The sequence below is a fragment of the Labrus bergylta genome, chromosome 7 (genome assembly GCF_963930695.1).
Source record: "Labrus bergylta chromosome 7, fLabBer1.1, whole genome shotgun sequence".
NCBI lineage: Eukaryota > Metazoa > Chordata > Actinopteri > Labriformes > Labridae > Labrus > Labrus bergylta.
Genome location: NC_089201.1, coordinates 1664788 through 1689310, shown reverse-complemented (window position 1 = coordinate 1689310; position 24523 = coordinate 1664788). Strand labels below are relative to the sequence as shown.

The 24523-nt window shown below is 38.6% G+C and overlaps 1 protein-coding gene across 1 annotated transcript in view; it reads right to left on the bottom strand.

Moving 5' to 3' along the window:
• hydin (HYDIN axonemal central pair apparatus protein) overlaps window positions 1–24523 on the bottom strand; it is a 77346-nt gene that overhangs the window by 37281 nt on the left and 15542 nt on the right. The window contains exons 7-23 of the mRNA XM_065956585.1: window positions 20204–20405; window positions 19668–19860; window positions 18674–18773; window positions 16502–16620; window positions 15406–15629; window positions 15188–15255; window positions 14781–14995; window positions 13121–13221; window positions 11121–11256; window positions 10027–10191; window positions 9744–9896; window positions 6241–6479; window positions 5832–6126; window positions 5572–5715; window positions 5095–5238; window positions 3195–3287; window positions 1990–2210 (exon numbers count right to left, since the gene is read on the bottom strand). Coding sequence (XP_065812657.1) covers window positions 1990–2210; window positions 3195–3287; window positions 5095–5238; window positions 5572–5715; window positions 5832–6126; window positions 6241–6479; window positions 9744–9896; window positions 10027–10191; window positions 11121–11256; window positions 13121–13221; window positions 14781–14995; window positions 15188–15255; window positions 15406–15629; window positions 16502–16620; window positions 18674–18773; window positions 19668–19860; window positions 20204–20405 — 2812 coding nt within the window. The remainder of the gene's footprint in view (window positions 1–1989; window positions 2211–3194; window positions 3288–5094; window positions 5239–5571; window positions 5716–5831; window positions 6127–6240; window positions 6480–9743; window positions 9897–10026; window positions 10192–11120; window positions 11257–13120; window positions 13222–14780; window positions 14996–15187; window positions 15256–15405; window positions 15630–16501; window positions 16621–18673; window positions 18774–19667; window positions 19861–20203; window positions 20406–24523) is intronic.

The following is a 24523-nucleotide window of genomic DNA, read 5'->3' as shown; positions in this document are numbered from 1 at the left end:
CTCTCTCTCCTGTCCATCTTTTCTTTCCTTCATGCACACCACGGGTGTGACTGCATTTCACTGTTAGCTTGTCTTCACTAGCACTGCATCTCTACACATCAGAAACTACTGAACCATATGAATCTCACTTCCTGCCGACTGACAGAAAGAAAAGCAAGTGAGGAGTGGTTGAGAGAGAAATTGATGCTGTAATATGACACTAAAGACAAATAGCTATAGGTTTGCAGTTTGTGAGTCAACGTGAGTGTGAGGAAGAAATAGAGTGGCTCTCACTGGTACGACACTCAATTACAGTAGAACAGCTAAGATAACATTACATTTTTATTACTTATTTCCCATTTCAAGGTAGTGTAAGTCATATTTTTCACGACTGAACATCCACAAACAATAACAGCCAGCTGCACTTGTCTCCCTGCAAATTAGCTTTTTCAATGATTACTTTGTTTATGCACAAGAAGTTACCTTCTTTTATTCCCAATAATGGTGGTTGTTATTTTTAAAAAAAAACAACTGATGGACATAATATGACTTTTTCCATTTCATGCTACCTTGACACACTGCTTTTTAATGGGAAAATAACACAGAGGTATGAGCACTAAAGCTAATGTCCTCATTCTCATGAGTAGTATGAATTGAATGAAATGTGCTTTTGATGCTTCTGTATGTTCACAAGAACTCAGAACAGAGAGATTAAGATTAAACAATGTTTCAGTTCTTTTACCAAGGTGCATTCCAACTGAAATGTCTTTTTTATGCATAAAAGGTGTACTGTTTATTGGGTTCCTTGAGTTAGTGACAACACAAAGAAAACAGCTTACTGTACATTTTGATGAAAAACAAGAAGCTCAAGGCTGTTTCTGACCAACATACACTTACAAAAAAGTGTATGTTGGTGACTGCATGACTATGTTAAGAAAAAAGAATGCTTTGCTCCCCATTGCAAAGGTCTGTGCACCTTGACTTAAGGTCAACATCCTCTCAATCACCCAGAGCTTTGAGTGATCAGACATTCAGATGCCCTGCAGTAGGTTTTCCAGTTTACTGCTTGCTGATATAAGGTTCTAAAGACAGAAAAGTTACAGTATTTTAATGTATTGTTCTGCCTCCATCTATCAGTGGGTTAGATGGATTGAAAAAAGTAAGCTCTATTGAAATTCTCCTCTCCGAGGGCTGCGGTATAATTACTGATAGCAGCGTAATTAGCTGAACATGGGCAGATAGTGCAGGTTATGTGAGAGAGAAAGAGAAACTTTAAAGTGAGTGAGTGAGTGCAGAGTGAGGTCTCCATTTAATTAGCAGGACGGCCTATAAGGCAGATTGTTAAGAGAGGTCACAATCTAAGATGGAAGAAGTGAAGAAAGGGAAAAAAAGGTTGTTAGGATTTTGTAGCAAGCAGAGGCACAGCTAGAAGAAGCAGGGGAGCAAGATGAGTTGAAGAAAGACAAATAGCCAATGTTAATCCTAATATGAGGACAAGGAGGGCAGCAACAAGGAAGAATACCAATGCATGAAAGCGGGGGAAGGGGAAAAGGCAGTAGAGGGTGATAAATCAGGTGGAGCAGTAAGTTGGTTCATGGCCATGGATAAAAACACTACTCTGGTATTTACAGTCCATTTTAAGGGAGGGGAGCAGGAGCAAAGGCTTGAGAGAGCCACAATATAACATAAAGTACCAAATCAGAAGATTTGTCCTCCCATGGGATTTAAAAATGGAGTTGGCTTTCAATCCAAAGGGTTAAATGTATAGCCACTGTACTAACTCACCCCAAAGGACAGTTTTAATAAAGGCCTGAAATCCATTCCCCTCTTGTCCCCTCACGTTCTCCATTCCCTCTTTGTATTCTATACCATAGGGCATCTTTTCTGGGGAAATGCAGGGAACTGAGCTTCATAGGATCCACTATGCAATGTAGATATATCACACTTACGATTCAGTTGGCAGCCCCCCCTACTCAAAAAGGTCATGGACATTTTTTGCTGTAAATCTACCTGATGGTGCCGTGCTTGTGGTCTTCCAGGAAAGCCCACTGGTAGGACACAGGCAGTGGGGAGCAGTTGGTGATTGAGAATACTCTCTGAGTCTCTGTGCAGTTAAGCACACAGCCAAAATCCACTGTTGTGGAGGGGAAGTGGAGGTTGGGAAAGTGGACCTCAGCATGCAGCTCCACCATGTCTTGCTGAGGGTGTCCCTGGTAGTGTACCTCAAGGAACTGGAGATGTAACGTAAGGAAATGTATAATGAAAAACTCCATTGTGAAAAAGTTGGGATGCTGTTTGAAATGTAAATAAAAACAATGTAATGATTTCACAAACATTTAAACAACGTATTTGACATGTCAAATGTTGAAACTGAGAAATGACATTGTGTTAGAAAAAGTATATGCCAATTTTGATTTCAATAGCAGCAACACTGGATCATGTTTACCACTCTGTAGAATGACCTCTTCCTTTTCAACACTATTGATGCCTAAATTGCCAGTTGAAGGAGGGATACTACTGCCCCTGTTACTGTATGCCTCACATGCAATGTTTAGCGCACACAAAGCGGAATAGTGGGGCGAAGTCATTATGACGCTGACTACAGAGGCATAATGACAGCACTACTAGATACGGAGCAGTTTTGGAACTGCAATCTGTAGATGGCTATTGTTAGCATTTGTGAACAGAGAACCAATTTCCCAGCATGAATGGGAAAACATTTCACTTTCAAAATTAACCAAATTTGTCCTCTCAGTTCCCAAATGCTAGCACTCCAACTGTTTTGGAAATTTCATTGAGTTCATTTCATATTTGATTTATGTGTCCATTTCTTAATAACACAAGATACTGCTATAACAGAATAAGATGGCTATCCTGTTGTTGTTTTCTTTCTTTCACAAATCAAAAATAAATCAACAATACCTACAGAAACAATCAAATACAATCATCACAGAGTCAGATTAACCCCATAAATGCTATAAAACTGAATAAAAGTTGAGCAGCATTTTAAGTGACATGTGGTTGTGAATGAAAAAAATAGTTGATATAGAATGCAAGGAGGATTTATATTGTCTTAAAGAGCTGAAGGGTTCTATCTATCTATCTATATATAGATAGATAGATATATCTATCTATATATCTATCTATGCCCCAGGATCACAAAGCAAAGCATCAGAAGTGAGATTCTATCAATATAAAAATAAATATATTTTTACCTGATCCACGACTCGTGACACCCGATCATGACAGTAAACTGGATTAAAGCTTATCCACAGCTCAGCCTGCCCTCCATCACCAAAGGCCAAGGACTAGAAAAAGATATGCTGTTGTTTAAATATACAGTATATATATTTAACGTAAAGGTATCAAATTAACCAGGCTTTACAATTATTAGAAGATATTTGGAAGGTAAGCTCCCAATTAATGTTCTCATTCATCTTTGTTTTTCTTCTTTTTTTTCTAAATCTACTCTTAAATGCTTACAAAAAAAATCACTACATCATTTTTTGATCTTATGACTATGACATGTTTGGTGTAATCAGGCTTATCAAAAACCTTGTTACTCTTTTGCTTCAATCAGAGACCACACTTTAAAACCTTTCTAAATGTGGATTCAAATCCTGCATATAATCAAGTCTTGCAATCGGAGCCAGAGCTCTGTTAAAATGAAAATGCATTTTATGGGTACACATGAAATGAAATTCTATCTCAGGGAAAATGTTTTTTTCACAGTAATTTGAGTACCTAAGTCCAAGTGATTAAAATGATAAATTTGAAAAGGTAATAAAGTCTCATCTAGAGAATCTGATTCAAATCATCAACTGTGGCCATGAATGTGTAAACAGACAGTACACACAGAATTCCACCAAACCTGTTATAACAGATCCCTTGCATGAAAGATTCTCCTGATTTGTGCCGCAGGGATGGCATATTTTTACAGGCCAACCCAGAGGTTGGAAGCGAGTATGTTCACTTGACAAAAAGCCGTTGGGTTTTTTCTGTGGGCTTTTTGATTATTGCTGAAAATAAGTTCTGTAAAAAGTATATAATACTTACACGTTTGTTCATCAAGATCATATTCACAAATAAACACTACTTTCATAATCTAAATGGCCAATGGAGTACCCCGTGCATAGCCTATACATTCTCTGGAACGAGAAGTGCCAAAATGCTCATTCATCTTAATGACTTATTTCTGCAGCACTCTTTTGGTAAGTTTTAGTGACCATTTTGTTGCAATATCAAGACTATTTCCATGACAGTCACTAAATATCAACTAATCAATTCAAGTTGAAGTATTACTGTAAATGAGCAAGTATGCCTCAAATATCAGTTTGAATGCAGTCAGGGACCTTTCTTTAGATTCATACTGTATGATGTATGAAATGTTCCTGCTATTGTCTTTGAGCAAGACACTGACCATAAACATCAAGTATATGTCTTCTTATAAGTCTTTTCAGCATTGTACTTTCACTTTATACTTTCAGATTAGTTCCTAAGAAGACCTAACTGCAATTAAAATGGAATGAAGTATACAATTGTGTGCAAGATGGGAAACAAAAGGAAAATGATATTCATAGAGTTCATAAAGCTTCATTTAGTTTATTTATCGTGAAACTTTTTTACATTAGGTTAACTACCATCCATTTAAAGCAAAATGTGTTTTACACACAACTACCAATATCTGACTGCTGTCCTTTCATAGATACATGAAATACGTGAGATAAATAGAGCTACAACAGGCTTCAATTAATTAACACCACAAAAGTTAATTTTGCCGTGTTAAGGTTTATTTTAAAATCACGATCTAAGATCAAAATAACAAGAAAGCCACACTGATATGTCTAGAAAGCTAACAATGCTCACAAAACTGATTGAACTGAATGGCAACTGTAATCTAAAATTAATTTAATCTTGGTATAAAATACAGATTTCTAACTAAACATCCTCATGTAGTGATTTTAAAACAAAACAAATCTCCCTTGGTAGATGACAGAAGTTCAAAGGAAATTCCAATTCATCATGGTGCAAGGGAAAAATAATCTATGCCTCCTCCTACTCAAACTGGAAATGAAAAATAAAAAAACAAGAAAGGCAAATATAAATGGTGTGTACCTTAGTAGTCACTGAGCTGTGGGCTCCTTGGACCTCACACAGAGAGAACGGCTCTACAGTTGAGAGCTCGATAGATAGAGACAGAGAGGACACATTCTTCAAGATCAGCTTCTCATACAGGGGTATCAGATTCTCTCCAGGGACCTGTAAATAATACACGGAAAATGTCAAGACCTGTTTGATGAAAAGTATATGAAGTAAAAGTCTTCCTGGTTTTTTTTACATGGTGTAACCTGACCAATTCATCCAACAATCAATAACCCTTTCAAATATGCAAAATTGAATATCTGTATCTGTCATTGGTCTAATTTAATTTCCTGCAAACTCACCCCATAAGGCATTTCATCCTGCTGTATGTTGTATGTATTTTTTTTACATATTTATAAGATACAGTACAGAACTAAATATTATTAAAACATTTAAGTTTCAAAATAAAATATTCTAGAAAAAATGATGACTCATGATTTACTGACCCACCTTCTCTATGTAGAAGTTCAGATGCTTGGAAGAAAAGCTGAGCATAGGAGCCACAAAGCGACAGGTAACATCTACAGACATGATGTGCTCTTTACAGCCCTGGTGACCCACAATGCCACGGCACACCAAACGCTCCCTTACATCCTGGGAAGTGATACACAATAACATGCACCTAATCAGAGGGATACACACTGGATGTGCTTGTACATTTCTGAAAACTGGTTTTATTCACCTTTGGACCCTAAAGCAGACTGTCTCACCTTGGGTGAGTCTGAAGATCCTGTCAGCATCATGTCCAGAGAGCATCCTGGGAGAAGCTCCACTCGGTCAGGACTGAGGCTGAACACAGAGAGCTCTCTGCTAGGAAGCAAAGATGCCTGATCCACAGTGTCCTTCTTTCTGGGAGCAGAGATAGGGGGCAGCCTGGTTTGGCCAGACAAGTTAGCCCCCTTGCGAGTTTTTGTGGAAGGCAGGAAGCCTTCAATACTCCAATAAAGCCGGTGTCCTCGCTGGCCATGGTTGGTCAGTTTGAAGTGGTATTGGCATGTCTCATGGCTTTAAGGACATAAACAAACAGCAGTAGTGAGGTGTATGTAAATACGGTTTAAAATCACCAAATACTCATTAAGTCAAAATCTGACTCAGTACTGGGAGCTTTTTATATTCTACCTTAAATATGTGCCTAGCTCAAGGCTGGGAGCAAAAGGCCTGTCACTAACAATTGTAGTGCCAGTGCCTGTGGCAATCAGAGGGATAGTGTGTGTTTGACTGTCCTGGATGGATACTTCCAGCCTGGCCTGGAAAATAAGAGTGTCCTTCAGGTGAGCCACTACCTTAAGCTCCAGCTGGCTTTCTGGTGGCACTACCCCCTCGCTGGGCTCAACCCGCCAAAAGGGCTTTTTATGGAACTAAGGAAACAGAAGCACAACAGAAGTTTCTTTTTATTACTTACCTAATATGCATCTGCTGTTATTTCTATCTTTGCGTTAGCTAAGAAGAACAGTAACAGTTAAAGCAGTTAGGTACATTTCATGCATGGAAATAACTCCGTCGTGGGGGTACTTTCCCCTAACTGTGCTGCACGTGCCATTGCGGCTACAGCCACAGATGGACCTGGAAAGAGTGATGTGTATATCAAATAGCAGCATAATCACATTAACATTCCTGAGCAGAATGAGATCTTTGAGCTATAGGCAGAGCATTAGTACAACAGAATATCCCTCAAATATGATTATGATAATGTGTAGAGTATAAAGTAGGGGTGAACACCAGAATTAAAGCCGTTAAGAGCTGATACTAAAACATGTTTCAAAATGCAGAAAATCACAAACATTCACAAGGTTTAGAAATGTTATGTGTCTCTCATCTTATCCCTCTAAAAATGGATGACTTTCAAACCGACTCAATATTTGTTTCATTTCATAGCTCTGTGGATTGTTGGATTGCATTTGTTTGAATGAGGTCCAATGTAATGAAAAAACAGATTTAAATCTAATGTTCATCTCCAGTCGTCGGACAAAGCCCTTCACTGTGCTCACTGTACTGTATATATATCTGACCAAGCATCGGTAAGGATCACAATCAATGTTCTATAAAGCATCTCTGTTGATGGATGGCTTGGACGTAAACTTTTAATTGGGAGTTTAAGAAAGAGCAGCCTACAGATGCTGTGAAGCCTGAACGCTTCCTCTGCTTATAGAACAACAAAGCAGATTGCTGATCAATGGAGAAAAATGTTTTTTCTTATGTACTGCAATTGACATTTGTGTTGCTTTTCAAAAGAAGAGGCTCCTCTGAAAGAATATTGTACAATCGAAAAACAATAATTGAGTTTGATCTCTCTGTCCTTAAAAGAAGTTATGAGGACATAGGAAAAAGAGGAACAGCTAAACCCCACAGGCAACACCTGACAAGTTTGTGTCTTTTGGAGTCATAGATCACTTTCTTAGTGTTTGTTAAGGGAGGTATGGAGCCGGTGAAAGTGAACTTGGTTAGGGTCGATACTAGAGTGATCATGGTAAAGAGGTGGGTGGAGCCAGAAGAGGAGAAAGATCATCAAGGTTGACTCCCTGAAGAGAGATGCAAGACGACTGGAATCTTAATAATCACATCAATCCTACTGCTTCCCACATCTTGATTTGCATTGATTGTGTTTGAATGCAGCACAGGTCAGGAAGGCTTAGAATCCAAATCACTGCTGTATGTTGTTTAGTTATCAACAGTATATCAAACTGCCTATATCCTGCATTGATACTGCAGTCCCAACTGCAGGCAGATCTCGTGTCAGACATTATAAAACACAAAAAAATCAATACATTCTAACCTGAATCTTATATTGGTGGCTCGTTTCTGGTTGCCAGATTACATGCAGATTGTATCAATGGTTCACAAGATATTTTTCACTGATTGAGACTCTAATAGCATGCAAGTGTGCATAGCTTCTGCAATGTCCCCACAATCTTCAATAATAGGGTCTATTTGTGTGGCTCCCTGCCAGCCTATTGAGCGAAATGTAATGTAATTCTCAGAGAATCTGCATCGATTGGTGCTTGAGAGTGCAGAAGGGAAACTCCTTCCCTTAACACTGCCTCAGAGGAGAGGACAGGGTCATCCAACTGCAGTTACACCAGGGTTGCCTGTGTGTGTGTGCTTCAGTGTGTGCATGGTCGTGTCAATAGCAGATAAGGAATTATAGAGGGATAGTCCAAGTCACAAATCTGTTCCCAGTGGATATCAGGCAGCGCCGATAAGGCAAAAATTCAATCTTAAGAGAATTTTTGATATTGAGAACAGAGAAAATGAAGTGCACAGCTTCTAAACAAAGTCATAATAAGATGTCTTAAAATGCTACTTATGGTAAGCAGCTGAAGTGTTATCGAAGTGTAAGAGACAGGGGACAAAAATGATACTTCAGATGCTTACAAGTATTGCCTGGATGTAGTTGAGGTGGCTCATTAATGCCCTCAGAATTAATTAATTATTGTATTAATAAACCGGAAATTAATCAGTCAGAGGTGCACAACAACAAAGATAGAACTTTTGCATAAGAAATGTATCCACTGAATGGATAAATAGCTGGACAGGTACTGTATGTATTAAATCCCATTCAATCTTGGACAGAAAGCATTCAGTCCATGCTCCTAGGACAGGGGTCTTCAACACATCACTTGCAAGCTACCGGTTGCTTGTGAAAGGGTTTTTCATTAGCTTGTCAAGAGGTTCAAAAACTGTTTAAAAACACACTGATAATATAAATGCACCTTGAAAACCTCTTCCCACTTCAATGAAATCAAATAAACAGATGTCTCAACCCCTCCAAAACAAAATACTAGGGTAGGCCAATCAGCTGGCCTAACACAACAATAGAGCAGTAACCTTCATTTATAAAATGGTCAGTTATATGTAAAAACAAAAAAAACAGAAAACATAATATTTCATTATGCAATGTGAAAGCAAGTTGTTGTTTCTTTTAGAAATGTTCAAGGACAGATCTGCAGTAGCAGCATTTCAGTTGGCAAAAGAAGCGATGTGGAGCACCATCACACTGAAGTAAACAGTAACTTTGCACTTGTCTGCAGGCAACAGGCTACAAACTGAAAATATAAACGAGCTAAAACCAACACTTAAAAAACTGTGATTTCTACTCACCCAATGAACAAAGAAGGCCAATGCAGTGACAGAGCCATCATTTAAGTGCAAACAAAGCTTATGAAACCATTCTCCAATAGCGGGATGGTGAAGGACGCAGTGGCCACGCTGGTTTCAGGGACCATTAAGATAAGAGTGAAATAATGCCTGCTATTATTGATGCTAACACAGGGGCTAGGAGAGACACTGTGCTTCGTAAGCTTTGAGTTGAAATTTGAGCTGTGTATATGGAAGTAGCTGGTTCATATGTTTTGATATTTGATGTACCTTGTTGCTGTTTGAAACACAATGTGATAAAAGAAACTGTCAACTAATTTCTTTGTTTTAAAGTAGTTCACTGATGAAGAAAGGTTGGAGACCCCTGTCCTGGAATATAACATTTTACCACTAGAACTATAAGTAATGTAAAGTTACCTTGTACATCATAGTTTTGTTGAGTGGGTGTCATATTGTTTATTTTATACTGGCTTCTATTATTCATGTTTGTTCTTAGAGGTGTGTCCGTGTTTGCGTGTGTTTCTTACCACTCGTGCTGTAAAGTGGGCTGGAATAGGTGACTGGTTTGACAGGTGCAGGGCTCTGGTAATGTCTGTCAGAACAGGGATTATTCCGAAATTCAACTGAGGGTTCTGAACATGAACTATCGGTCCCTGCCCAATACATGACAAGGGCACTACCTGGAAGAAAAAAAAGAGAGGTACACATTTTCAAATTTATAAATTTAAAGTAAAACACAACACTTGAATTTCAGACAAAAGGCTCACGTTTAATCCTATTAATACAGAATTCACATAGACTTCAACTGACCAGTGGAGGCTGGATGCTGCCAAACACTGCAATGCGTAGAGTGTGATGCAGTCTTCCAACAGCCTTAGCCAGCAGGAACACAGGAACCTCCTCTGAGCGATAAGGAAGAATAACACCTCTGGGTGTAGAACTACCAAAAACCACTGATGGACTCTCTTCATGTTCCTGTAAAATGAGACAACAATGGAAAAATATTTTCTAAATGCAGCAAAGTCCCTGTTCTATTGACAAGATCAACAGCAAAACTGTAAACTATAAACACTAATCCATAAATTGACTAGCCGCCATTACTGCAGTGGTGTCTCCCTTCAATATCTGCAGGTTTGACAGCCCTGTGGCACACCTGTGTTCAGAGTGATAAGACCACTATCCTGTGTGTTCAGTTATAATGCAGCAACACTTGCTGTGCTCTCTAAGATTAATTTATCAAGATTTTTAACTCTGTCTATAAGTATAGCCAGGTGCCTAGAAACAGTTTCCAAGTGTAATAAAAGCTTAAAGATGACTTTAGCATCTTTTCTTATTGTATTCAAATACAACTTTCTGAAGGTTTTGTGTCTCAAATACAATAAAAGACAGACAGAAATTAATTAAACATGCTACTTAGATATCTTTAGAGATGCTGGTAGTAACTGATAGACAATTTTGGCCAATTCTATTCTACACATTTATCAATTCTCAGGCTTTGAGGCATGTTTTCTGTGAATGTGTGTGTGTGTGTGTGTTGTGTATGTGTGTGCGTGTTTGTGCGTGTTTGTGTGTGTGTGTGTGTGTGTGTTTGTGTGCGTGTGTGTGCGTGTGTGCGTGTGTGTGTGTGTGTGTGTGTGTGTGTGTGTGTGTTCAGGACTGTCCCAGAGTCAGACCAAATTGTTTAGCTTTTCCTTCTATTAATAACATTATAGTCACCTCTACCACATACATGTTGAAGCACTGATCTGGAAATTAGCCTTTGGTTTAAATTATGTATGTCAGTTATGCATGCCCGTTAGCCTTGACAGCTTTTCTGCTTGTTTATATCACCTTTCTATGAGCGACCTCCCACTTACAGTATCTGCACAACCAAATAAATCATTCATTGCCATAATCGACTCAACCTGGTCAAGCACGCCATAACATGCTGGCAGAGAGCTGGTGTTGGTCAGTCGCACTTGCAGTTCATAGAGTTGATCAAGGAAACACCTTTGGAAGTCCAACTTTGGAGTCTCCACAAGAATATCAGATACAACACATCTGAAAACACAGAGCGATAGAGGGAGTGACAGTCAGACAGAAAGGATCCGAGGCTCATTTATGAATCACAACAGTAATTGCATTGCTCCATGCCAAACCTGCAGCCTATTAATTAGAGCTGATTCATAAATTTACAATGACTGTGATTGCCGTGAGGAAGTCAGATACCATTGCCCCAGTCTGAGTGATGGTGCAGGTGACATTCCAATGTATTATTATGCAAATTGGGTTCTGAATATTTAACACATACTCCACTGATTTGTCGACACCTGTATAGAAGTTCAGTGGACCACATTCACAGCTTGTCAAGCATCAGCGACAGTGGTTTGCACAGAAGAAGTTACTGCCAGAGAAAAGGCATTACTTTAAGAAAAAGCGAGAAAGCTAATTTTGTAAAAAGGTATTGTCTTGTTCAAAGAACAAAATTTAATCTCATGGTTTACTCTTGTTTCTTAAGTTTATTCATTGTTTTGTTGTTATTTTCTTATTTGGTCATTTTATATCCTGGTGTGGCTTGTTTCCCTAGTGTGTTTTTTTTGGTTAAGTTTTTAGTTCTTCCTGTTTTATTTTGTAGTTCTTGACCCCAGTGTTTCCTGTCTTGTATTACTTCTTTCCTTTGTCTGCTTTCCCTCCATTTTGTTTGCCCTGATTGTCTTCACCTGTGTCGTTATTCTCACCTGTGTCTGATTACCCCTGTGACTATTAAGTCTTGGGGTGCGTTTGAATTGTCCCTCCTATCTCCTTTCACTATCCACTTTACCTTAACCCCGCGAAAACGTCATGAGGTCAAGGAAAGATGTTAGGAGAATTCATAAAGGACTTAGGGAAAGGTGATCTCATTACTCTGACAATCCGACCACATTTTCCACTAGGCGATGTCATAAATGCGACGGGCCGGCGGAGGTTAATGACGTGGATCTGCCGTGTTGAAACTACAATGTTCCGACCATGGACAACAAAAACGCATCTAAAAACTTTCCCCTGTGCCTTCTTACCGGTGAAATAATCCTAATTACCACAAGGGTGGGATTGAAATAAAAGAAATATAGACCACCAGGCTACAAGTAAGAAAAGTGAAATCATCACCTTCCTGTCCAATCAGAAATCAACATCAACATAAATATGATTGTATGAAATTCATTGTTACATTTATATAAGATATAACCTACACATAATATTTTAATCATACAAATGTACAACTGCACAGTATTCTTAAGTGAATGAAATATGTTGAATAAAACATCATCTGATAAAAATGTCTCTTATCTTTTATCTCTTACATGATCTGTGTCACTTTATGATCATCGTTAGTTTTCGTGAACGGTCAGATGCGCGACTCACTTTAAATGTTGCGGCTGCAAGGAATTGTGGGGCGGCATATCTCATCTCCTTTCATAAAGGATGGTCCAGTGTATCCTATGCTAAAGGAGGTTATAAAGGAAGCATTGGCCCACCTTTCCTTAACTTTTAGAGAATTCGAACAACTCTTATCATGGCCGCCACTTAAATGCTTCCAGGGTTAAGGTAAAGTGGATAGTGAAAGGAGATAGGAGGGACAATTCGAACGCACCCATTGTGTTCCTTCCGTCTTCTTGTCAGTTCATTAATCTACCTATCTGTGGTCCTGTGTTGCCTGCTTTTTTTCTTTGTGTTTCCTGCTCTGTGGATTTTTGTTACTAGTAAAAAAATTTTTTTTTTTTTTTTTTTTTTGGTGAAATAAATTAATTTTCTTATCTTTCTTATCTGTGGGTCCTCTTGTTTGATTTTGATTAACTGTGACATTTACAATATTTAAAAAATAAATATATTTTAGTACATTTTCACAAAAAGTGAGGGTATGTTGACATCTATAAATGTGTCTCACCTGGCATTTATGGGCACAGTCATGATCTCCTCACCGACACCCTCAACATCAACCACCAGTGCCAGCCTGTATCTCTTGACTGTGTTGGAGCACAGCATCAACTGTCATATAAAAAAAACATATATACAATGTGATGTACGGTAATCATTTTTAAGCCACTTTATTTTAGCACTACTCTGGCACACAACTTATGCAGTGCACTCATCAGCTGTTTGGGTCTGCAGGCTTCGAAATATACAACAATTACATCCAAATCAACAAACGACCAACTTTTACAGTCTGAGAGAATACGACACATTATTATGGCAAGGATTACACAGAGTTAATGGTAAATGCTAAATGGACTTCAGCTTGTATAGTGCTTTTCTAGTCTTTACAGTGCAGATCACACCTACCCATTCACACACTGATGGCAATGGTTGCTTTAAGAGTCTATCAGCATTAACTAATCACATTAGTAAACATTCATACGATGCCGACGAACCACCGGGAGCTACTTGGTGTTAAGTGTCTTGTTCAAGGACATATCAGACATGTTTTGTTGCATGATTGAACCCCCTGACCTTCTGAAGGGATCTGAAGTTACCTGCTGGTATGATTGTATATGAAGTGTGAGCTCATATTCACAAACCCGAAGAGCAACGTTAATGGCTTGGTTAAAACAGTACGTTAGGACCTTCCTGGATCAGAGGATACCAGCGGCACACATATGCCTGCACTCTGCATCACTTGCCATTCAGAGTTCCCTGACGTACTGAGAGCTGATATATTTGGGCCTTCTTCCATTTTCAAAAATTAAATGGGAAAACCAGAAAAGCCGAATGAAAGTTTATTAACCAAGGTTTCACCTCTCGATGTTTTTTTATTGCATAATGGCACAACCCTTGGTCAGTCGAAATTCACTATATAACTTTCAGTCTACTTGGATAATTCATGTTGAGTTGTTACACTACAGACCCAAACAGTGCACTGCAGCTGGAGCAATGTGTGTGGTGTGCAAAAGTAGTGCTAAAACAAAGTGTCTTGCCTTCAGAGAAGTAAAGCACTGAAATTTGTTTCAATATAGCAAAATATTTCCCCCAATGTTGTCTTTTAGATAGTTTTTTTCTTAAAATTAGCTAAATTATGTGGAGAAAATTACCCAGTCTGCATAACCGTATAGCCTAGCTTCTGTGCAGGCATCCTGGACCTGCTCCTTAAATGGGCAGAGCTAAATGGAGATGGACTTAAGCTTGTATTATGTAGCGCTTTTCTAGTCTTCTGACTACTCAAAGCGCTTTTTTACACTGCAGGTCACACTTCCCCATTGACTTCATATTCAAACACTGATGGCAGAGGCTGCTATGTAAAGTGTTCATCAATATTAACTTATATCATTCATACCCTTTCACATTCAATTAGGTTTGAGTGTCTTCCCCAAGGACGCTCCGGCGTGCGTCTGCAGGAGCTGGTGATTGAAACCCTGAGTTTGGTTGAGGGATGGCCAACTCTACCACTAAACCACAGCCGCCTAAAGCTATCTCCTATTGCTTATACTTGCTACATACATGTACCTCGTACAACCCCACTTCAGAAATACCAAACTATCTCTTTAATGCAGCTTGCTAGGGCAGCAACATTAATTCAAATAGGTCTCTCTCCATTTGCGTCTTAACTGTACCTTAATGGTGACATCTGACATAGCACGCACAGACCCTGCTGTAGGGCTGATGGTGAACTCTGCAGGATTTGCACGCAGGTCTCTAGTGTTGCTGCCCTGCCAATTGGAACAAGTCATGCTGTGAAACCCCGATCCATCTCCGGGGACACGCAGGGCAAAGGTCATGGGCACAAAGGAGGTGTTGAAGAGGGTACAAATCAATGTTTGTGGGAAACCTGAATAGAAGGAACAGGTGGAGGAAAAGAGGATCAAGATGAATAAAAGGTTAAAAAATAAGATGACAAGGATGGCACAAAGGAACTTTTTAAGAGGAGGCTTCAGAGACAGGATATTCAGATTCTCTAGAATGCGATGCATTTACACTTTTGCAACTCAAACATAACAAGTACCGGTACATTTTTACTCACCAAAGGCTACATCTCCAAAATTGAACTCTGAAATGTTGAAATGGAATGTTGGACCGATGACGCAACCCCTTTAAGTGAAGACAAAGACAAAAGCAATAAGAAAAAGAAACAGCAATTTAAAGGATTATTTACCTAGTAAGTACTGTGAGCAGTAAGTGGTGAGAAATCTCAAATAAAGTTCCATTACAATTTTAGTCAGATGTATGCCCTAACTTCACCTGAAGGTCAAAGTAAGTGGCTGAGGCTGTCCTGTGACAGTTAGCAGCAAGTCTTCAGAAAAAGTTCCCAAGACTCGACTGTGGAAGGTCACCATCACAATCTGGCTGGCCCCAGAGGGAACAACACCTTCCTCAGGGCTGAAGGAGAAACAGCGTCCAAAAGTGGTGTCGGAGCTCGAGAAATGGAAAGGTGCATCAGTCAGTCCTGTGTTAGACACCAGCACCTATAAAAAGAGTTATATCCATTGATTCAACACTTGAGTCTTTGTATTGTATAAGTCCACTATCAGTGATTAAATATTGTGAATGTAATGCATTCAGTATTCCAGGTAAATTCTGCTTTAAAAGGGGAGAAAAAAATCTACTTTGTGGAAAAATAATGGATACATTTATTACAACAACCAAAAAAAGATGTTTAAGCTGTTTTATTGTGGAAATTGAAACGGTTAACTAGTTTTTTTTCTTTGAATATCTAAATAGTCTAACGCTTAACAATTATAAGTCAGTTCTTCACTGCCAGGCTCACAGTATCAGGAGGTTTAGAAAATGTATTCCACCGACTGCATTATCTTTTAAAAGCATTCACGCAGTGGGAAGAAGTGGCTTCTGTTTTTGTCTCAGTTGTTTCAAACTTCTATACACTCTTAAATGTATTCTTTGGGCGGCAGTAGCTCAGTCTGTAATGACTTGGGTTGGGAACCAGAGGGTGACCAGTTTTGCGACCAGGTATGGAGCCAAAGTACAGAAGGTGGTCTTGTTGCTGGAGAGATGCCAGTTCACATGCAAGGCACCAAACTCACAAGAGCCCTGGATCGTTCCCCACTAACAGCCCCACTCTGAGATCTCTCCATAGGTTGTTTGTATTTTGGTCCTATGTGTGTGAGTAGCATGTTGCTTAATTACACTCAACGTGTAATGTGTAAACCAAAATTTTCCCTTGTCTACTTGGTAAAAAATTACAAAAAACTAACTATAAAAGGTAAGGAGTATGCTGTACAGTACTGTTTGATACATTCAGAAACTGTAGCACCAAGTTAACCACCATGTCCAGACTGATCATTTTATTTAACTTTAACTTTGGCTTAACCAATCTTACCTCATAATTGTCTTTGTCACCAATGAAAATGTTTTTCATGTCCATTAGGTCATAGTTGAGCTGGAGTTTAGGTCCCAAGCCCTCACCCTTTATTGTAAGAGGTAGACGAGATTCACGGCCTGTGTGGAGACAGATGGATTGACAAACAAAGAGAACGTTTCTGAACAGTCAGTTAAATGAAAACAAAGGCATGAAGTAAAACAAAATTGATATACAAACAGTAACGTGATATTCCAAAAACAACAACCTCTCAATTGGTTTTTAAGTTACTGAATTTTTTTTTTTTTTATTCAGTTGAATTGGAAAAGCTGTTTTCATGTTTCTAGTTAAAATGACAGCATCAAAAACAAATCCAAACACAAAATGTGTAAAAACTTGCTTAAGATTTGTTTAGCTGCAGCCTCTACAGATGTCTCTGTCTGTGAAACTATTAAAGGGCATGCAAGGTCTTCCCTTCAGTTTTGCCTAGTAAGCTTGTGAGTCTTTTTGCAAAGTGAGGATTTAGGGTACAGCAGTCTGCAGTGCTGCTGTCATCGACCTAAAATGGTCAAGTCGTCACCTGCCTCAGAAAACATGGAAATTAATGTAAATCTTTGCCTCCGGCTCACAAAACACACATGAAGGCCAAATGCAAATTTCCAAACAACATTTCACTACCAACAGGATGCGCTGAATATATTGGAGCTTCATGACGGCATTGTCTAATATGAAAATGAGATCAAGTAGCAATAAGTGGTCAGTGGTTAAAACATTTAGGCATATTTAAGGGTTCCTCAACTGTTTGAGCTTCAAATTAGTTTTATTGTGGATATCATAGGCTGAAGGAGACAGGAAACAAAAAAGAGGTTTTGTTTATGAACCGATTTATATGGTTTTCTACCTTTGTCTGGATCAACCCACTGAGAGAAGGAGAATCATTTATGAGAAGCTAAAGCTATCAATTTACAGCAGGAGTGTGCTAATTTTTGGCAGGACAACAAATTCCAAGATTTTAAAAGAGAAACTAGAAAAATAGTTATTTTGTTGATTGTTTTAGGTTCAAGAAACAAGTTGTTCTTTGTGTTACATGTGTCACATTAAACTTTGCTATAAGAGAAGGACTTACTACAGATTTTTTTCTTCACATTTATCCTTAACTGATCCCAAACCCCACCACCACCCAGACTGATTACCAAATGAATTCTAACACTAAAACTGAAAAGGTAACTTGGAATATCACTGTACTGTGGGTTTAGGAATTGTTTAAAACATCCTGCCTGATTTGATTCAGTTGAAATGGACTAGTTTTACACCTTGAAGTAAAATGAATCCTCCTCATATTTTTGCTATTAAGAATTTGTCAACAGATAAAAAGACAATTTCTGCCTTACAGTATAAAGTAAAGTTTTTGTGTTTGACCGAGAAGATGTTCTTCAAAATATTGCCTTGTATTTTTCAAAAGAAAAATCGGTTGTAAAAACCTGCGTTTTGTAGGTTTCTTCGACCTCTATTTGTCCTTTATTCAATAGGACAGCTATAGAGAGATCGTAATTGTTGGGGAGAGAGTGGGGGATGACATACTGCAAACAGTGTCAGGATCAGGAGTCAAACCTGCAACCAGTGCAACAAGGACTGTAGACTCTGTACATGGGACACTTGCTCTACCAGCTGAGCTAAACCAGTGCCCCGGGAAGTTACCATTAACTTCAGCTATTGAAATATAGCTATGCTAGCAGCTCAGTAAATCTTTATATAGGCATTAAGTTGGTCAAACATAGAGCTAATATTAGCATGCTAAAATACTTAAAAACACACTGATGTTGAGCATATGTAATGTTTACCTAAATTAAAATATTAGACACATTTAAAGCCTCCCTGTTGATGGCAGTAGATAAAAAGGCATCACCAAATGTCAAGGATATTACAAAAAAGTCAACTCCCATCCATCCATAAAACACTGTTGACCAAAGCCAACCAACTGACATCATTGTCCCTAGCTTCCGATTACAACCTCTCAAAACTAGACATCAGAATCAGATCTAAGTTTACAGCCAAGTTTTCACATACTGATTGCTTATATGTAACCTTTATCTGTATGATCGTTTGATCTTGAATATATTGTAAAGTTGCATGCAATTATTTTCTTTTTTAAATGTAAAAACTGAGAGAGAGTTGTATTTTCTAGGCACTGACCTGCGACATCACAATAAATGGTTTGTTGGTACACTTTGGCCTCCTCTGGCTTGAAGACAATGCTGAACTGTGCTGTCATGTTGGGCCATATTTCACCCTCCTGTGCCATGTGAAGACAAGAAGACACACATATAATTAATTTACTAAAAGGACAAAAAGCAGACATGTACACTAGCTGTTGATATGATTTTATTCTCACAGTTGTAAAAGAAACATTTGAGGACCTGATCTTGTGAATTAACTACATTCATAGAAAACAATGTAGGAGCTAGCCGGTAAATCTCTCATACTGCCACCCATAACCCTTTGTGACTGTAGATGGGTTTGTGTTTGTTTGTGGCTGTGAGGGACAATATGTGCTAAGAAGGCTATTTCTTACTCAAATACTTTCCTAAAGTTTGTGTTGTGACTGGCCTACAGACTATTTACTCTCTTTCCAGCACGTTCTCTCTTTTGCCCTCCTCTGCTTTTTTTGAAGTCTGGCTCCTTTCTCCCTCTAGCAAGAGAACATGGGTGAGCTAAGCAGAGGAGACACCAGCAGAAAAAAGAAAAGGGGATGTCAGGACAGGTCAGGCTACCTGAGGGTCCCTGGGCAGAAAAGGGCCCAGTCTCTAAACTCTTGTGTCATTGAGCTGAATCATAACTCTTTGTGACAGAAATAATCACAGTTGGATGTTTTAGTGGGGAATTAATTTTGGATTATTATATCGTTCCTTACAGTGATACTGTATCATTATATGTATGGGAACTTGTTCTATAACCTAAGGAGCCTGTATTGAACAAGTTATTTTCTCAAGTGCCCTTTGTGAGCTACTGAATTGGCATTTGGCATTCATTTTGTATTCCATTAATCAGACACACCCTAAAGAGTTTTAACTCTTAACAAGGAGACACACTTGACAGATCCAGGAGTAGGATGTACACCAACAATTGGTTGAATATGAGACTGGGTAAGAAAGTAGAGGATGTAACACAGTCAAAGAAAAAGACAAACCGCTGGTTCCACAGTTATGCAGCTGTGTGAGAGGGCCAGAAGATGGTCCTTAACAGCCTGGCTCCTGAGTTCCTGCAAAGCTCTGGACAGCAGCGGGAGGCGATGGATCTCTGTCGGATCGGACTCACACTGATAAAGTAATCGCTCTGTCTCCTCCTCCTCCTCCTCCTTCTGCTTCAGCATTGAGCTGTCCCTAGAGAAAAAGATAAAGGGAGGGAAGGTGAATGGGAAAAAAACAAAGAGAGAAAACGAGAAGGGACAAGGAAAAAAAGAGGAACAGGGAAGAACAAAGAGTTGCTGAGTGAATAGGAAGTGATTGGCACCTGAGCTATTTCTGGCACACATTTTGTAGTAAAGAAAAAAAAAGCAGGTTATTTCGCATGCTATACACCTGGAACAGCAGATACTACCACATCCAAGCATTGTTTGTGTTACCTAATGTTAAACGTATCATACACATATACAGTACATTGTCAGGACAGAGTCAATGTCAATTAAACCAATGAATATATGTGTGAAATAATCTTTTCACAAACCTCAATAAGCTCAGGGCCTCCTCTTGCAGGCTGGGCCATGTTGTCCAACAGTATTTTAGAGGTATACCACTGCTGTTGATGAGGGACACTGTGTGTACGCTTGCCAGGGAAACGTAAGTCTTTTGCAACAGGACAAAGTCATGGTCAAGCTGGATGTTCACCTCCTCACAAGCCCCATACAAGCCAATGTAAACATCTTCACCTGGTCAGAAGACATACTAAATAAGTAGACGAAAGCTGATGTGCACGCTCAACCATCCAAGCACAAAGATGTTTTTAGCAGCCTAGTTAACATATCTTGAATAAAAGCTGCATGTGAGTGCAGGAATAAATATATTTCATCACATCAACTTGATCTTCAAACTACCAGAATTTTCAAGCAAACATCTCTCCAGAACTCACAGTAAACTGCTGCCACATACTATGCAAACAAATTAAAACCAAAACATTGTTATTTGTTGTACAGGACTTATAATGAACATACAAAACGAATTAAAATACATTCAAATAAAGTTATATATAATAAATAATTCATGAAATTATTATAATGTTCTAAAAATAGATTTCAATTTCATGTTTATTTATATAGGGACACGTATGGAGCAAGTGAACTGATGCCACACACTCCAGCATTTATAGCCTGAGCTAATTTGCATTTCCTGTCCCTAGCAACTCAACAACAGATACACAAAACACAGTACCAAAGCACAACAATAAAAATACCGATCAGTACAGGATACAAAGTATCATACAATAAAACAAAGTAAAACTGAAAGAGCAAGATCACAAGAGTCCTCTTTAAGGACCATTTCACTTGGAGTTTAAAATGACTCCAGTTTGGTTCCTGTTTGAGCTCTGCAGGTAAATCATTCCACATGTTGATACCTGAACAGAAAAGACCATTTGTCTAAGTGAAGATTTATGGAATGGCACCTTACAGTCTGCATCAGATACTCCACGTGTTACAGAGCCTGACAATCTCAGTGGAACCACGAGGTCACAGAGCACCTGAGGAGCCTGATTATTTAAACATTTATAGATAATTTTAAGAAGCAAATGTTATAAACTTATAAAAACCTAACAATTACTGGTAACTTGTATTTGAGACATGTCAATGATGTGACCTTATCAGCTTCCTGTCTTTTAATTGCTCTGTTGTGAATCATCATCAGAGGCTTGAGGGTTGTAAGTACAGCTTGAGATCAGGAAGTTACACAATAACTGATGAGTGAAAAAAGCATTTGCAGCATGATATGGTAAACAAACAGAAAAAGTGAAGAGAACCACTCTCCTAGGGGAATAAGCCCCTGTTTCTTGATCCTCTCCAAAACAGCTCCTCACAGTCCATATATGGACTGTCTTCATGATAGTGTTGCCTTTCTCTGTGCATCATGTTTTTAAAAGTACACGTTCATTAAGGACTCCGATAGATTCCTTTCTACAGCTTTTCAGCATGCTTACGTGAAGCTGATTCTTAATTAAGTCTGAAGATATAGTTGCATAGGGGAGAGACACTTGCATACTGATATACTGTATGCCCAGCACAACAAAATTCTATCCGCTGATTGGCCGCTGCTGCTCCTCTGGGAGTCTGCAAGCTTAATGTGGGCAGAGGAGAAAACTCACAGAGGAATCAAGGACACACTGAAAAGTTTAACTTTGAAAGGCTGGATCTGGATCAAAAGGAGTCTCGCAGAGAGATTAAAATGGCGCTCAAAATATCCTGGAAATTTGGCATTGAAAACAACCAACTTTCCTATGCTGCCAAAGTCTCTCTAAATTACAGCAATATGGAATATGTCAGGGCAAATTCAACATGGAAGGTTTAAACTATAAAGCAGTAGTTTTAGATTTTAGAGTAGTTTTGTATTTCCCAAGAATGATTGTATGGCTCAACTTCTTCAAGTAAAGTTTTAAATCAAAAGCCAGAAGTGACAAAGAACTTAGTGGTTAATAAAACATTTAATGAGTGTCTGTGTGTGGCAGCAACCAGTGTTGGGCAAGTTACTTTAAAAAAGTAATTAGTTATAGTTACTAGTTACTTCTCCCAAAAAGTAACTAAAGTAGTTACTGAGTAACAAATTATAAAAGTAACTAGTTACTTTGGAAAGTAACTATTTCATTACTTTCAAGTAAATTTTTAAATGCTCAAATGTGTCAAAGAATTTGGACCCCACCTCCACCCCTCTTTAACAGAACTTAAAATACATGTGCATGTTCAATTATTTATGATAAATCTGAATATTATAATGAAATGGACACTTAATACAATCAATAATTAACAGAAACAGTGTACACAAATCTAAACTATTTTAATGTTGCTGTGGGACAAAGTGAGACTAGCCTCCAATCAAATGTCATGTATTATTGTAGATATTATAATTCCTATGTTTATATAGTGGATCCGTAAAAATGACATAATAGATGTTTTGTCTGCTGTGGTAGACAAATATTCTAATTTCTCAAATGTCTGTTTGAGCTCGACATTCATTTGAGCATGTTGGGCGTCTACATAGTTCGCGAACGTCTTTCTACATGGCAGGCCGACCCCTGAATGACTCCGACTCAACCATTGATATTGGCAGCATATCCTCCACAACATACCTGGCTACCAGTTTGTTTAGCTCGGCCTGAGACAAAATGTGTGGTGGTGGTGGGGCCGTAAAATCAAGCTTCGGTTGCTTAGGTTTTGTGGCACTGTCTCCTTCTCCTTCGGGGGTCTTCTTGGCCACTAATTTCGTGGAAGCATGTAGCGTTGAAAGATGTTTCAATAACTTTGAATTGCTCGACACCGACGTGGACAGGCTTTTGACTCCAGGGCATAATGTGCATTTCACGATTACACTCGTTCCTTTAATTTCTTGGAAGGAAAAGTAATGGCTATACTTCCACTTAAAGAAGGCTACTGTTGGATTATTTGGGCTCGCCATTCCTGTTTCTCGTTGACTCATTTGTGTAGTTGTGTGTCAGACTATGCATGCTTTCGAATTTGTGTAAACAACACCCGCCCAACTCTACCTCTGATTGGCTCACCATGAAATTTTTACTCTACCTCAGCCAATCGTCATCATTTATGCGGTTGTCTCGTGTCCGCACTCACCAAAGAGGAAGAACAGTAAGAAATATCTTTGCCACTCGGCTTAGAGATCTAGTTGGTCTGATGAAAAACAGCTTCAGTCATAGTAGCGCACCGCATTTCTTGGCAGTAACGGTAACGGCGTTATAATGATGGGAAGAGTAATCAATTAAATTACTTGTTACTGAAAAAAGTAACGTTGTTAGTAACGCCGTTATTCCCATCACTGGCAGCAACAAGATTTCAGCATCACAGAGTGAACCATTCCAACAGTGAGAGAAAGAGCAACAATAACAAGCAGCAGAATTATGATGCAAAACATGGTTTTGAATAAAACCACCATGAACAAGGGCTCATGTAAATACAGTGTGTTTGTTTACATTCAAATCAGAAGGACTGATGCTGCAGCCTGTAGAAACACACTGCTCATACTCAGATTGCAGATTGTATTGGATACATTTGTAAAGACAAGTGCCCATCTCAGCTCTTCTAGTCACAGCATAGGAGTTTGATTTTAACTTGATTTTTTAAAATTCCCCTACCGTGAATGAAAACACAAATACCTTGGTCACTAATAATCGTCCGGAATGAAAACGATCAAAGGGAATAAAAATGATCAAAGTGAATTGGATGGGGTTTTTTTTGTCATTTGAAAGAAGTGCATCTCAATTAATCCAATGGGTATTTTACTCTGCTGTGATTGTAGTGCTTTTCAAAGCTTATCTCTTGCCAAAACAGCCATTGATTGGAGCTATTATTTTGAACTGACAATTTTGTTTCCCCATGCTGCTTCTACACCAAGTCCCACATTTTTCTTCATAGCTCATGCTGTTTTCATTTAAAGTTACTGAGATAAATGCCATTTCCATTCAGTTTATATTTCATGATTAACCCCAAAAGCCTTAATCATAGTCCTCTTTGAGTGTCAAAGATCCTTGTGACAAAATGCTGTCTCGTTTGTGATTAAAAAAATATATTTTTATTTCAGCTTCCAACTGATGAAGCTAAAAAGGGAACAACATCACACAACAAACAGCAACTTACTTTGTTTGTTTATGTGGTTGTTTTAAGAATGTTTGTTTGTTTTATGTTTTATGTCTGAACGTTGTGAATGGGTGATAACACACACACTTGTAAATTAATTTGACATGTTATATGAGTATTTTAGTTATTTTACATTCAGTGCAGATAGTACAGCATTTTTAAAATGAACATGGTCTGGCAGGATTTCTCAAATGTGGTTA